The sequence below is a fragment of the Tachyglossus aculeatus genome, chromosome 4 (assembly GCF_015852505.1).
Source record: "Tachyglossus aculeatus isolate mTacAcu1 chromosome 4, mTacAcu1.pri, whole genome shotgun sequence".
In the NCBI taxonomy this organism is placed as follows: domain Eukaryota; kingdom Metazoa; phylum Chordata; class Mammalia; order Monotremata; family Tachyglossidae; genus Tachyglossus; species Tachyglossus aculeatus.
The window spans coordinates 87,492,707-87,507,666 of NC_052069.1; the positions used below are offsets into that span (position 1 = coordinate 87,492,707).

The following is a 14,960-nucleotide window of genomic DNA, read 5'->3' on the forward strand; positions in this document are numbered from 1 at the left end:
AAGCAGATCCAGACTCTTCTGAAATCATATCTCCTCCATGAGAGGCCTTCCCTGAATCTTTTAGACTGTGAGCCCACTGTTGGGTAGGGACTGTCTCTATATGTTGCCTACTTGTACTTCCCAAGCGCTTAGTACAGTGCTCTGCACACAGTAAGCGCTCAATACGATTGATGATGATGATGATGATAAGCTCACCTCTCCACCCTAACCATGTTCACTCCTGCTACTGCCACTTCAGCATTTCTCCATCTAAGCATTGGATGTTCATTGTCATTTTCTCTCTCTCTCTCTCTCTCTCTCTCTCTTCACCTCTGACCTCCTATAATTTATTTTAGGGCCTGTCCCCTTCGCTAGACTGCCAACTCCTTGATGGCAGGGGTCATGTCTATTAACCACTGTACTCTCCCACGTGCTTAGAACAGTGCTCTATAGGCAACTAAAATCTATTTTTATTGATCCAAAAATGAATCAAAAATTCTCTCCGAAACCGTATTAAAAAGTCACAGTGTCTTCTAACGGGCTGAAACCCCTAATTCAGTGAAACTGGGATAAACACTTTAGAAATCAACGAATCCCTTTAGATACATAATAAAAAGGTGTCCAACCTCATTAGCTTCTACCTCAGCACTTGGAACAGTGCCTGGCGCATAGTAAGTGCTTTCTAGACTGTGAGCCCAGTGTTGGGTAGGGACCGTCTCTGTTGCCGATTTGTACTTCCCAAGTGCTTAGTACAGTGCTCTGCAAACAATAAGCGCTCAATAAATACAATTGAATGAATGAATGAATGAAAGAAAAAGCATTCATCCTATTTTCTGCATATATGAGGCTCAATTCCATGGGAAAGGGAAGGCCAGGTGGCAATGGGATTAGAGGTTGACAGAACATAAGACCACCTCAGCTTCAGTTTTTGGTCAATGGTTTTTTTTTTTTAATTTTTTATTTTGCATTTTTTTTCCAATTACCATCATTATCAGCAAGAGCACATGAAGAGGAAAAATTAAAAGTTGGTATCTTTTAGACTGTGAGCCCACTGTTGGGTAGGGACTGTCTCTATATGTTGCCAACTTGTACTTCCCAAGCGCTTAGTACAGTGCTCTGCACACAGTAAGCGCTCAATAAATACGATTGATTGATTGATTGGGGAGACCAATTGAGAGTCCCCCTTTTCACATCCAGTTCAGTAGCACTTGAAGGAAAACATTGTCCCAAGACTCCTGAGCTGGGAAAATTTAATGATGGTGTAATCAGGGTCATCGACCACACCCAACTGTCTCCTTGACTCAAGTTTTCAGATGAATAACACTAATAATAATGATAATAACTGCGGTATTTGTTAAGCGCTTATTATGTGCCAAGCACTATACCAAGCACTGGAGTGGACACAAGCAAATCAGATCGGACACAATCTCTGTCCCATTTTAATCCCCATTTCTCTGTCCCACATTGGGCTTACAGTCAATCCCCATTTTAAACATGAGGTAACTGAGGCACAGATAAGTGAAGTGACTTGCCCAAGGATGACGATGAACCAGGGAAACTGTTTCCCCTATCCCTAAAATATTTTAATGTCTGTCTCCCCTCTGGACTGTAACGTCCTTGAGAGCACGGATCACGTCTACTCTACTGTATTGTACTTAGCACAGTGGCCTGCACATAGTAAGTGCTCAATAAATACTATTAATTTTTTTGGTATTTGTTAAGCGTTTAATTTGTGCCAAGCACTGTACTAAGTTTCGGATTGATTGACATATTATGTCATTATGTTGCAACACATTATGGTTGTGTATTAGCCAGGATGGGGAATCACCACACAATCTCCAGAGCTAAAGCAACTTAAAAACCAGGGCAGTGTCAAAGTGCCAACCGAAGAAAGAAGTTAGCTTGCAAAAAACATCAAGTAACAAGCTGCATCACCAATCGTATTTATTGAGCGCTTACTGTGTGCAGAGCACTGTACTAAGCGCTTGGGAAGTACAAGTTGGCAACATATAGAGACAGTCCCTACCCAACAGTGGGCTTGCAAGCTAAAAACTAGTGGAAACAGTGTTCTCAGAATGTTGTCAGAATGAAAACACGGCAAAGGGAAAAACCTGATAGTCTTCCTGTCTAATTTTCCTCGCCGGCCCTTTTACTCTCCCCAAATTTTCAACCTGGTTGAAGTCAAACAACACAACTTTCGATAGAGAACAATTCCTAAAATGGCACATTTAACCTGCGAATTTGAAAAATGGGTTTTCAAAGGGGAACCTAAGTACATTCAAGTTCTTGCGTGCTTTACCGTACTTCCTCCAAAACAATGCCACCTTAACAATATTAAATATTACAGTCTGTGGTAATCACAATTACCTTCCTCATAACAGTAACAACAACTGTGGTAGTTGTTAAGCACTTACTATGTGCCAGGCTCTGTTCTAAGCGCAAGGGTAGATACAAGCTAATCAAGTTGGACACAGTCCTTGTCCCATGTCAGGCTCACAGTCTCAATCCCCATTTTACGGGTGAGGTAGCTGAGGCCCAAAGAAGTGAAATGACTCGCCCAAGGTCACACAGCAGACAAGTGGCAGAGCCGGGATCAGAACCCAGGTCCTGGGATTAGATTCTCAGGCCCGTGCTCTATCCACTAAACTATGCTGTATTAGCCCAGCCCGCACCCTCCGCTCCTCCGCCGCTAATCTCCTCACCGTACCTCGTTCTCGCCCGTCCCACTGTCGCCCCCCGGCCCACGTCCTCCTCCCGGCCTGCAATGCCCTCCCTCCGCACATCCGCCAAACTAGCTCTCGTCCTCCCTTCAAAGCCCTACTGAGAGCTCACCTCCTCCAGGAGGCCTTCCACTGAGCCCCCACTTTTTTCCTCTCCTCCTCATCGCCCCCCTCCCTCCCTCTACTCTCCCCTCTTCCCCTCCCCACAGCACTTGTGTATATTTGTCCATATTTATTCCCATACTTCATGCTGCTGCCCGGATTGTCTTTGTCCAGAAACGCTCTGGGCATGTTACTCCCCTCCTCAAAAATCTCCAGTGGCTACCAATCAATCTGCGCATCAGGCAGAAACTCCTCACCCTGGGCTTCAAGGCTGTCCATCCCCTCGCCCCCTCCTACCTCACCTCCCTTCTCTCCTTCTCCAGCCCAGGCCGCACCCTCCGCTCCTCCGCCGCTAATCTCCTCACTGGGCCTCGCTCTCGCCTGTCCCGCCATCGACCCCCGGCCCACGTCATCCCCCGGGCCTGGAATGCCCTCCCTCTGCCCCTCCGCCAAGCTAGCTCTCTTCCTCCCTTCAAGGCCCTGCTGAGAGCTCACCTCCTCCAGGAGGCCTTCCCACAGAGCCCCTTCCTTCCTCTCCTCCTCGTACCCCTCTCCATCCCCACCATCTTACCTCTTTCCCTTCCCCACAGCACCTGTATATATGTATATATGTTTGTACATATTTATTACTCTATTTATTTTACTTGTACATATCTATTCTATTTATTTTGTTAGTATGTTTGGTTTTGTTCTCTGTCTCCCCCTTCTAGACCATGAGCCCACTGTTGGGTACGGACTGACTCTATATGTTGCCAACTTGTACTTCCCAAGCGCTTAGTACAGTGCTCTGCACACAAGCGCTCAATAAATATGATTGATTGATTACTCTATTTATTTTATTAATGATGTACCTATAGCTATAATTCTATTTATTCTGTTGGTATTGACGCCTGTCTACTTGTCTTTTTTTTGTTTGCTTGCCTCCCCCTTCTAGACTGTGAGCCCAATGTTGGGTGGGGACTGTATATGTTACCGATTTGTACTTCCCAAGCACTTAGTACAGTGCTCTGCACACAGTAAGCGCTCAATAAAAATGACTGAATGAATAAATAGTGAGTCAACACCAGGACCCTGTGGCTCCATTCGATGTTTACGCATCCTTATAATAATAATAATAATAATAATAATAATGATGGCATTTATTAAGCGCTTACTATGTGCAAAGCACTGTTCTAAGCGCTGGGGAGGTTACAAGGTGATCAGGTTGTCCCACGGGGGGCTCACAGTCTTCATCCCCATTTTACAGATGAGGCAACTGAGGCACAGAGAAGTTAAGTGACTTGCCCAAAGTCACACAGCTGATAATCAGCAGAGCAGGGAATTGAACCCATGACCTCTGACTCTAATGCCCCTGCTCTTCTCCGTTGAGCCACGCTGTACCCATCTTGACTGTTGAGTTGCACTGCGTGGGTTACAGATTTCCCCGCTAAGTTGTTTCAAAGAAAAGTGGACAACAGGATGTGACCCCTCATCATTCGTTTAACCCTTCCACCCCTGAATCACTTTGTAGAACTCTGAAAAACATCAGATTTCTATTGCTAAGGGCTTCCTTATGAGAGAGCGAGAGAGAAAGACAGTCAAACCTCTGTCCTCAACCAGATGAGGGTGTCAATGGATCCTTTCAGCAACTTTGCATGGAAAGGTCAATCGGCGGAGCAGTGGCCACTTACAAGGAAAGAATCTGTCTTGGTTGATGTAACCACTACCATAGTGGTGAACAACAAAAGAATTGTTTATCGGCCACTGATAACTTTCAGGGCTTAGGAAACGGCTGTATACACAGTTACTCAGTCAAGTTAACCTAAAGCTCCTTGGAAAATACAGCAATTTACTTGTTAAGGCTGAAAATCACTGGACATTTACGAAGAAATTATGCCAGGAAGAAATAACTTTTGAACCAGGCCTTTGACGGGCTTGAACACAAATCATTTTATTTAAAACTGAGATCCAGCAGAGGTGAAGGTGGTATAAGGTGACAAGTGTTCTACAAAGCGTGGCACAGCTGAAAGAATAATAGACTTACCAGCACCTCACGTGTGACACTAAAAGACATACCTAGAGTCAACCACTACACCTCGGAAGAAAAACAAGGTAAAATAAATGTAAAGGCATCCGGATGTAGACAGAAGCCACAGCACTCACTGCCTCTGTAACAGGCTCGTTTCATATGCACTGTGGAAATTTCAGGGTAAATGGACAATTTCGGTGGAACAACTATAAAATCTGAAGTCCCAACATCCTCTGCAAGATACCTGACCTTTTATTTGCGGGCACACAGATTTCTGACATTTTGTTCTTTGGGGGTGGGAAGGAGAGGAAGGACTGGAAGGAGAGGAAGGAAGGAAGGAAGGGAGAGAGGGAGAGAGAGGGAGAGGGAGAGAGAGAAAGAACCAACTAGACACACACACACACACACACACAAACAGCCAAGACTGAAAAAGGATATTTTTCCTCCTTTCAAGGAAAAAACAAAACAAAAACCAAAAACCAGATAGACTTCCCATATTGCAACAGTGAATACAGAAGATTTCAGGTGTCCAGACCAAAGACACCGTAGGGCCTTACTGAAGACACCTAAAACGCAACCACAACATCTGAACACACGGATGCTCTTGGCAGAAGTGCACAAAACAGCATACTTTTCCCTCTGAAAACCCGGCACCTCTACTGGTGGCGAAGTGCCACGGGCAGGGAAAATTTCGATTAAACCCAGTGGGTGGCAAGTGACAACAGGCGATGATCTGGAAGAGACGGACAGTCCCATCTGGACACAGAGACTAGCCCTCCGTTAACGAAAAGCAAAAAAGTTTTCCTTTCCCTCCTCCTGTTTTCTTTCCGCAGAGTAACCTCCTAGCTGGGGACTGGTTGGGATTCCCTCGGTTCTGGGCACTCTCAGGACCAGCTTGAATCAACTGGGGTCCTCTACTTCTTGCCAACTCCGTTGGTTACTTTCGCTTTGGAATGGCGATTCCGTCTTCTGGAAGAGTGGCTCTCACTGTTCCCTGAGTGCTTGGGTGGGCTGTCTTCAGTACCTGTTGGGAGGGATGGGAATTTGTTGTCATTCTCCTTGAAATTATTTCCCCAAATGGATTAAGCGGAAGGTTGGTTCCTTTCGGCTGATACGATCACCCCATCTAGTGGCCTCACCACTGAGATGAACTGAAACGGACTCTCGGGGCCCGAGCCCGGACGACGCAGATGAACAAGCGGAACTTTTAAGGGCTAGGAAAGTTGTAAACGGGACTCGAAAGGCAGGTTATCATCATCATCATCAATCATATTTATTGAGCGCTTACTGTGTGCAGAGCACTGTACTAAGCGCTTGGGAAGTACAAGTTGGCAACGTATAGAGACGGTCCCTACCCAATCATGACACTAAGCGGGAGGGAACAGGGCGGGTCTGGGACCTTGTCACTTCACCACCTTCTGGAGGCTCACTCTGAAAGGTGAAACTGCCAGAATGCATTTCTGCTTCCCCAATGGCTAAAATTCTGGCCAACTCCCGTCCCCCCGCCAGCTTGTGGACCCAGACGGGACCCCGGCGGGAGCAAAGTGCTCACAGGCACACACCGGGCACTGAGCCCAATCTGGGCTCAGTTTGGTTTTGTTATGTTTGGTTTTGTTCTCTGTCTCCCCCTTTTAGACTGTGAGCCCACTGTTGGGTAGGGACTGTCTCTAGATGTTGCCAATTTGTACTTCCCAAGTGCTTAGTACAGTGCTCTGCACATAGTAAGCGCTCAATAAATACGATTGATGATGATGATGATGATGGGGCATCGGGACATTTCAGAACGAGGCGCTTGGCACTGCTGGCTTCTCCTGAGGTCTCCCAGCCGTGCGGCCTGTGTGTGTGCCCTCCCCCGGCGCCCTCCACCTCGGGCTCAAAATCCTCCCTTGTTCGGCCTCGGGCATCGCCATGACAACAGCTCCTGAAACCCGAGCCGGGGGCACTGGCAGCCCGGCAGCCACCTGGAACAGTCCTGCCGGACTAAAGAGCTTCAATTTCTGGACTGAAATGCTGAGGAGGGGGGGTTATCTCTGACTCGCCTTGAGAACAATCGCTGCACTTTTCCCCTTGAACCAAAACTTCCATTCTTTTTTCCTCTGGCACCCCTTCCCATATCAAAGAAGCAGCAGACCAGTTTCAGTCCCTCAAATTTCTGAAACTGTGGCCATTCAACTCAGAGGCAATGCTTGAGGTGAGTTTTCACGCTGCCTCACTTTCGAAGCGGAAGCGGTTCTATTTTTTTAATAGAGAAAACACTCCCGCGGGCAACTCTTTCTCGAAGGTGGCACCTCTTCCTGACCTAAGTGAAGACAAGTTCTGATGGCGTCGTGACGATGATGGAACAAACCTCAGTAGAAGATTTTTTACAAATCAAACAAAAAGAATCAAACCCACAGAAGGCCAAAGGTGGTTCTTGGGGACAGTGGGTAGAGGAGCAAAAATAAGCGGCCAGTAGGCCTGGCATACCTTTCGTAAATTTCGAATGAAGCCAGGAGACATCTGGACTGTAAGTGCTGTCTTCACATTCGGAATAGGTCTGGAAAAGAAAGGAGGCAACGTTAAAGGCTCGTCTTGCTTTCCCGGAAGGAAGTGGTCAAAAGTAGCACAAGATGGCAGTGGGGATGTCTGAATCTCATAGCGGCTCCTGATAATCTTGACTGAGGAACCTGGGGAATGGGATGAAACCTCTGTGGGTCTCTCCCACTGACTGAGTTACTCCAATATGTGCCAGCTTTCTATCTTTAAAGTTACCAAGATGGGAAAAGAAGAAAACCTTCAAAGGATGCTTGCCTATACGCTCTTTGTGGGCAGGGAACGTGGCTCCCCACTCCACTGAATGATACCGTCCTGAGCGCTGCAGACAGTAAGCACTCAATAAATACCACTCACTGGCTGAGCAACTTGGAGAAATGGCATGACAGAAGTGGAGGATATCTAAACTGCAGCAAGGCAGACAGTGAAATAGTAATAAGTGCTACTACTGGACTAGCTAGTGGCAAGTCACGTGCCTGTGGGCAGCATCAATCCTGGCATTACAAGCTCTTCTCTTAACAACTAAAGGTCTAATAAGCCAGGTTTATAACAATAATGGTGGTATTTGTTAAGCGCTTACTATGTGCCAAGCACTGTTCTAAGCGCTGGGGTAGATACAAGGTAATCAGGTTGTCCTACGTGGGGTTCACACACTTAATCCCCATTGTACAGATGAGAGAACTGAGGAACAGAGAAGTGAAGTGACCTGCCCAAAGTCACACAGCTAACAAGTGGCGGAGCCGGGATTAAAACCCACGACCGCTGATTCCCAAGTCCGGGCTTCTTTCCACTAAGCCACGCTGCTTCTTTATCGCTTCGAAGGGGAAGATGAGCTGAAGTCAGCCTGGAATATGGAACTCCTCAGTGATCGGCCGTACCCGAGAACGCTACACGTTTAGCTGGCGCACAAATCCAAACCCTGGGGCACATCAGGTCATCCTGTGGTGGTAATAATAATAATAATGATGGCTGCATCTGTTAAGCGCTTACTATGTGCAGAGCACTGTTCTAAGCACTGGGGTAGATATAATAATAATAATAATAATAATAATGGCATTTGTTAAGCGCTTACTATGTGCAGAGCACTGTTCTAAGCGCTGGGGGGGGGGGGATACAAGGTGATCAAGTTGTCCCACGTGGGGCTCACAGTCTTAATCCCCATTTTACAGATGAGGGAACTGAGGCTCAGAGAAGTTAAGTGACTTACCCGAGGTCACACAGCAGACACGTGACGGAGCCGGGATTCGAACCCATGACCTCTGACTCCAAAGCCCGGGCTCTAAGGTAATCAGGGTGTCCCACACAGGGCTCACGGGCTTCATCCCCATTTTACAGATGAGGTAACTGCGGCCCAGAGAAGTGACTTGTCCAAAAACACGGAGCTGACAAGTGGCGGAGCCGGGATTAGAACCCACGACCTTTGACTCCCAAGCCCGGGCTCCTTCCAATCAATCAATCAATCGTATTTATTGAGCGCTTACTATGTGCAGAGCACTGTACTAAGCGCTTGGGAAGTACAGGTTTGGCAACATCTAGAGACGGTCCCTACCCAACAGTGGGCTCACAGTCTAGAAGGGGGAGACAGAGAACAAAACAAAACATATTAACAAAATAAAATAAATAGAATAGATATGTACAAATAGAATAAATAAATAGAGTAATAAATACGAACGAACATATACACTAAGCCACGCTGCGGTGAGCCCCCCAGAATCCTGCTACGCAGCTCCTCTAGACTGTAAGATCATTGTGGGCATGGAATTTGTGCATTTACCGTTATTCTGTACTCTCCCAAGCGCACAGTACAGTGCTCTTTACATCCCTGCTCCGCCACTTATCAGCTGGGTGACTTTGGGCAAGTCACTTCACTTCCCTGGGCCTCAGTTCCCTCATCTGTAAAATGGGGATTAAGACTGTGAGCCCCCCGTGAGACAACCTGATCGCCTTGCTAACCGCCCCAGTACTTAGAACAGTGCTTTGCACATAGTAAGTGCTTAATAGATGCTATCGTTATTATTATTATTGTAAGCGCTCATCAAATGTGATCCTGTCTGCTTTCCGCGGAGGCAGACGCGGCTCGAAGACGCGGGTCCGGGCTGCCCGGCTGGTGGCTGAAAAGGGAGCCGCCCCTCAAGCTGTGATTATAGTCTGGACCAAGGCATGGCAGAGGGTGGATTTACTCCCTGGAATTCCCCCAACCCTGAAGGGCAGAGTGTGTACGGGCATTGAGAGCTACAAAGAGAGAACAGAGATCCTATTTGGCATCAACATTATTTCTCAGACTCTATATTCGTTTGACCCCTCGGAGCCGCCTCTCAGACCGTGATTATTGCTCGGGAGCAGGCGAGGCAGCGAGCAGATCGACACTCGGCAATCCCCACGGCTCTGAAGGGCACAGTGTGTACAGACCTGAGAGCCGCAAGGAGAGAATAGAAGCTCCTATTTGGTGTCAGCCTTCTTCCTTAGACTCTACACACATTTAACTTCTCGTTGCTCACTTTTCTAGGCACAGTAAGTGATTATTTTCTAAGCACAGAAGCAGTGGATCATCATCATCATCAATCGTATTTATTGAGTGCTTACTATGTGCAGAGCACTGTACTAAGCGCTTGGGAAGTACAAATTGGCAACATATAGAGACAGTCCCTACCCAACAGTGGGCTCACAGTCTAAAAGGGGGAGACAGAGAACAAAACAAAACATACTAACAAAATAAAATAAACAGAATAGATATGTACAAATAAAATAGAGTAAAAAAAAAATATGTACAAACATATATACATATATACAGGTGCTGTGGGGAAGGGAAGGAGGTAAGATGGGGGGGATGGAGAGGGGGACGAGAGGGAGAGGAAGGAAGGGGCTCAGTCTGGGAAGGCCTCCTGGAGGAGGTGAGCTCTCAGCAGGGCCTTGAAGGGAGGAAGAGAGCTAGCTGGGCGGATGGGCAGAGGGAGGGCATTCCAGGCCCGGGGGATGACGTGGGCCGGGGGTCGATGGCGGGACAGGCGAGAGCGAGGTAGGGTGAGGAGATCAGCGGCGGAGGAGCGGAGGGTGCGGGCTGGGCTGGAGAAGGACAGAAGGGAGGTGAGGTAGGAGGGGGATGTCTAAATTGCAGCAAGGCAGACAGTGAAATAGCAATATGTGTGTAATAACTTATCTGTAATAATAATTTGTAATAACTGGACTAGCTAGTGGCAAGTCACGTGCCTGTGGGCAGCATCAAAGCACATCCTTCGAATCCTGGCATGAAAAGCTCTTCTCTTACAAAGGTCTAATAAGCCAGGTTTATAGTAATAACGGTGGTATTTGTTAAGAGTAAGATCTGGATCTTCTTTTCAGTACCTTTTCTCGGTGACCACAGTGCTCTGCATACCAAACCATGCCATACAAACACAGGAAAGTGGTAAAAGCCTGCGGAACAAGACAATAAAAACCCATATTTACAAATAACGGCGCATGAAAAGAACGAGTATCTTAACTTTCAATGGGCAAGGCTCCACGACAGTTCGGTAAATTGGCAACGTCCTCATGGGCAGAAGGCAAATTCACAGAATGGCTGAATCCAACAGTTACTTGGAAAGCTACGCACCCACCGAGGCGAGGGTATCATCCATCTACCTCCAGTCTGTACTTCATTCTGTTGCCCGGATTATTTTTCCAGGCAAATGTGCCGACGTCAGTCCCATGTCTCCCCTCTCCTCAAAAGCCTCCAATGGTTGCCCATCCGCCTCCACATCAAACAGAAACTCCTTCCTATCGGTTTTAAGACACTCTTCTTGCCCCCTCCTACTTCACCTCGCTGATTTCCTCGTCCACACACTTCACTCCTCCAACACTAACTTACTTAGTGTAGCTTGATCTCACCTTTCTCACTGCTGACCCATGACCCACAACCTCCCTCTGGCCTAGGACTCCCTTCCCCTTCCTATATGACAGACCACCCACCACTCTCCCCACTTTCAAAGCCCTCCAAAAATCACATCTCTTCCCAAGAGGTCTTCCCTGATTCAGCCCTTATTTCCCCTATGCACCCTTCCTTCTTCGTCACTTGGATCTGAACGCTTTATCAATCAATCAATCGTATTTATTGAGCACTTACTGTGTGCAGAGCACTGTACTAAGCGCTTCTGTACTAGATAGTCACCCCACCCACAGTATCCTCTAGACTGTAAGCTTCTTGTGGGCAGGGAATGTGCCTACCAATCTGTTGTATTGCACTCTCCCAAGCGCACTTAGTACTCTGCACATGGTATGCACTCAATAAACACCACTGATTGACTGATCCTTATACTATATTTGTAATTTACTTTTATGCCTATCTCCCCTTCTAGACTATATGTTCATTTTGGGCAGTGATTGTATCTTCCAACTCCTATTACACTCTTCCAAATGCTCAGCAAAGAGCTCTGCACATAGTAAGTGCTCAATAAATATCACTGACTGATTGAGTGGGCACAAAGCTCAATAATATTTATTGAATATCTGCGGGTAGAACACTCAACTAAGCACACATACGATATTATTAGGTGATATGCGGTTCAGCGGCATTTTAAGGTGTGTATTTTCCTCAACAGGGTACTGATGTCAAAGAGTCTCTCACAAAAAAAAAATCACTGTAAATCATCAGTTTTAATAATAACAATAATAAATATGTTGCCAACTTGTACCGCCCAAAGGCTTAGTACAGTGCTCTGCACACAGTAAGTGCTCAATAAATACAACTGAATGAATGAATGATGATGTTTGTTAAGCGCTTACTATGTGCCAAGCACTGTTCTAAGCACTGGGGTAGATACAAGGTAATCATGGGGCTCAAAACCCTCATCCCCATTTTACGGATGAGGTAACAGACACAGAGAAGAACTTGCCCAAAGTCACAGAGCTGACAAGTGGCAGAGGCGGGATTAGAACCCACGACCTCTGACTCCCAAGCCCCTGCTCTTTCCACTAAGCCACACTGCTTCTCTGTGGTTTTGTACTTGAACTATCACAGTTGGAAACTGGAAATTGTCCAATACTGGAAAGGATTTTCTTATGAATCAGGCGGAAAAAAGTCTTAAAAATTGCAAAGAACTGTGTTATGTTGGCTTGTGCATCATGTCCTTTGGTCAGTGAAAAATACAATTTCTGAACTACGTTTATTTTTCAGTAATCATTTCTTATTTAAATTAATCATTGTTCTAAATGTGCTGAGTTATTTACATATTTTTTAAAAAAGTACGTATGTATGGGGCAATGGATTGGAATACACGCCTTTAGTACCCAGTGAAACGATCTACAAATGACAATTTTGCTAACGATGATAATAATAATTGTGGTATTACTCTGAAGAGCCCATGTACTGGCACTGAAGAGGGTCCACTTGGACTTGTGGATTACCAAGCCCACACCATCTTCTCCTAATCATTTTGCAAAGAGCAAAACATTGAAGATTAAGGCACTTCTACACTTATGGACCCTCCCTGGTTAAGAAGATTGCCACGGGGAGGAAAACCCTATTTCAAACCAGGGTCACGGCACTACCGTGACACATATTTATTCTATTTATTTTATTTTGTTAGTATGTTTGGTTTTGTTCTCTGTCTCCCCCTTTTAGATTGTGAGCCCACTGTTGGGTAGGGACTGTCTCTATATGTTGCCAACTTGTACTTCCCAAGCGCTTAGTACAGTGCTCTGCACACAGTAAGCGCTCAATAAATACGATTGATGATGATGATTGCCTCTGGACCAAAATGCACTCCAGTGGGAAGAACTACACCTACCAAATGCAATGTGGTCATGGTTATCCTTTCTCATTCTGTGGTTACTTTTTAAGTTTGGAACCCTTCTCGTTTTAAAGTAAAATTCAGAAATATACAAAATCTTTGTGAATAAAAGAAAATCAATACAATTTGCAGTTCCCAAGAGGGAATCAGAAACAGAGCAATAGCGAACAATAGGGGAAAAAAAATACGCAAGTTATGTTACGCTCGACTTTCCCCGTCTGCAAATTGAGGATAATGTTGTGAACTGTACTTAACTCTTTTAGTCAGAGAAACAAACAGAATGAGACAATCTATATGATGAAATCCTCAGGACTAAACACGTCTTATGTTGCACGCACAATATGTAATGTCCTTCGAATCTGAAAATGGTACAGCAGTCAGTAGTGCTGTTCAGATGGGCAGCGTGGCCTAGAGTTGCGAGCCCGGGACTGGGAACCAGAAGACCTGGGTTCTAATCCCAGCTTCACTATTTACCTGCTGTGTGACCTTGGGCAAATCACTTAACGTCTCTGTGCCTCAGTTGCCTCATCTGCAAAATGGAGATGCAATACCTGTTCTCCCTCCTACTCAGACTGTGAGCCCCACACAGGACCTGATTACCTGGCACATAGTAAGTGCTTAACAAATACCACTATTTGTTAAGCTTATTTGTTATTTGTTAAGCTTAAGTGGTAATATTATTACCACTATTATTGAAAGTGTGAAGTCTAACCTGTGACCTGCCCTTCTTTCCACCACACTATACATGTGGCCTGTCAACTGAACAGTGCCTAGAATTGTCTTTTAGCAAGCTTTCATCTTCTTCAGCAGATGCAGCTGTCAGTAAGGTGGCGGGAATTTCAATCATGCACTTTACGGCAGTGACTACTTAAATATATGATAACGCATCACCCGGTGTTACTTCTGTACACCTTATTAACGTTCATAAAATATCTTTGCTTTGGCACAGGACTAAAGTTACAGGAATAGTCACCTACAAACAGGGAAAGCATTAGCGTAAATAGCATTATTAGCATAGGGGAAGCAGTGTGGCTCAGTAGAAAGAGCCCGGGCTTTGGAGTCAGAGTCCGTGGGTTCAAATCCTGGCTCCGCCACTTTGTCAGCTGTGTGACTTTGGGCAAGTCACTTCTCTGGGCCTCAGTTCCCTCATCTGTAAAATGGGGATGAAGACTGTGAGCCCCTCGTGGGACACCCTGATTACCTTGTATCTTCCCCAGCGCTTAGAACAGTGCTTTGCACATAGTAAGCGCTTAAATACCAACATTATTATTAAGCGCTTAGTACAGTGCTCTGCACATAGTAAGCGCTCAATAAATACGATTGATGATGATAGCATTAGTGGCAGCGTTACACTTAGTGCTCTGTGGTGGACAACACCTTGGTCTTGGGAAGCCTAAAAACATGGTCCTTAAAAATTCTCTCTCTCCTTCCTGTTTCCTATTTGTTTCTTCGAGGGATGAGCACCCTTCCAGTGGGTGGAGAGTCAGCTAGTAGATGCCTAACAGGCAAAGTATGTGCCCCTCCAACCAAGGGATGGAGCTGCAGTGCTCAGCTCCTGTTTGGAAAGCCGGAGAAATAATAATAATAATTATGGTATTTGTTAGGCACTTACTATGTGCCCGGCACTGCTCTAAGTGCTGGGGTAGATACAAGATAAGTGGGTTGGACTCAGTCCCTATCCCACATAGTCTTAATTCCCATTTTACAGATGAGGGAACTGAGGCACAGAGAAGTGAAGTGACTTGCCCAAGGTCACCCAGCAGAGAGGAGCCGGAATTAGAACTCTTGACCTTCTGACTTCAAGGACTGTGCTGTATCCACTAGGCCCCACTGAGGAGGGGGCGGGACATCAAA

General features: G+C 46.0%; 1 protein-coding gene across 1 annotated transcript in view; it reads right to left on the minus strand.

The window, feature by feature from the left end:
• Nucleotides 1–4,705: 4,705 nt before the first annotated feature.
• The window catches only part of PTDSS1 (phosphatidylserine synthase 1), a 76,687-nt gene continuing 66,432 nt past the window's right edge, over nt 4,706–14,960 (minus strand). The window contains exons 11-13 of the mRNA XM_038745411.1: nt 10,684–10,752; nt 7,276–7,345; nt 4,706–5,833 (exon numbers count right to left, since the gene is read on the minus strand). Coding sequence (XP_038601339.1) covers nt 5,724–5,833; nt 7,276–7,345; nt 10,684–10,752 — 249 coding nt within the window. The 3' untranslated portion in view covers nt 4,706–5,723. The remainder of the gene's footprint in view (nt 5,834–7,275; nt 7,346–10,683; nt 10,753–14,960) is intronic.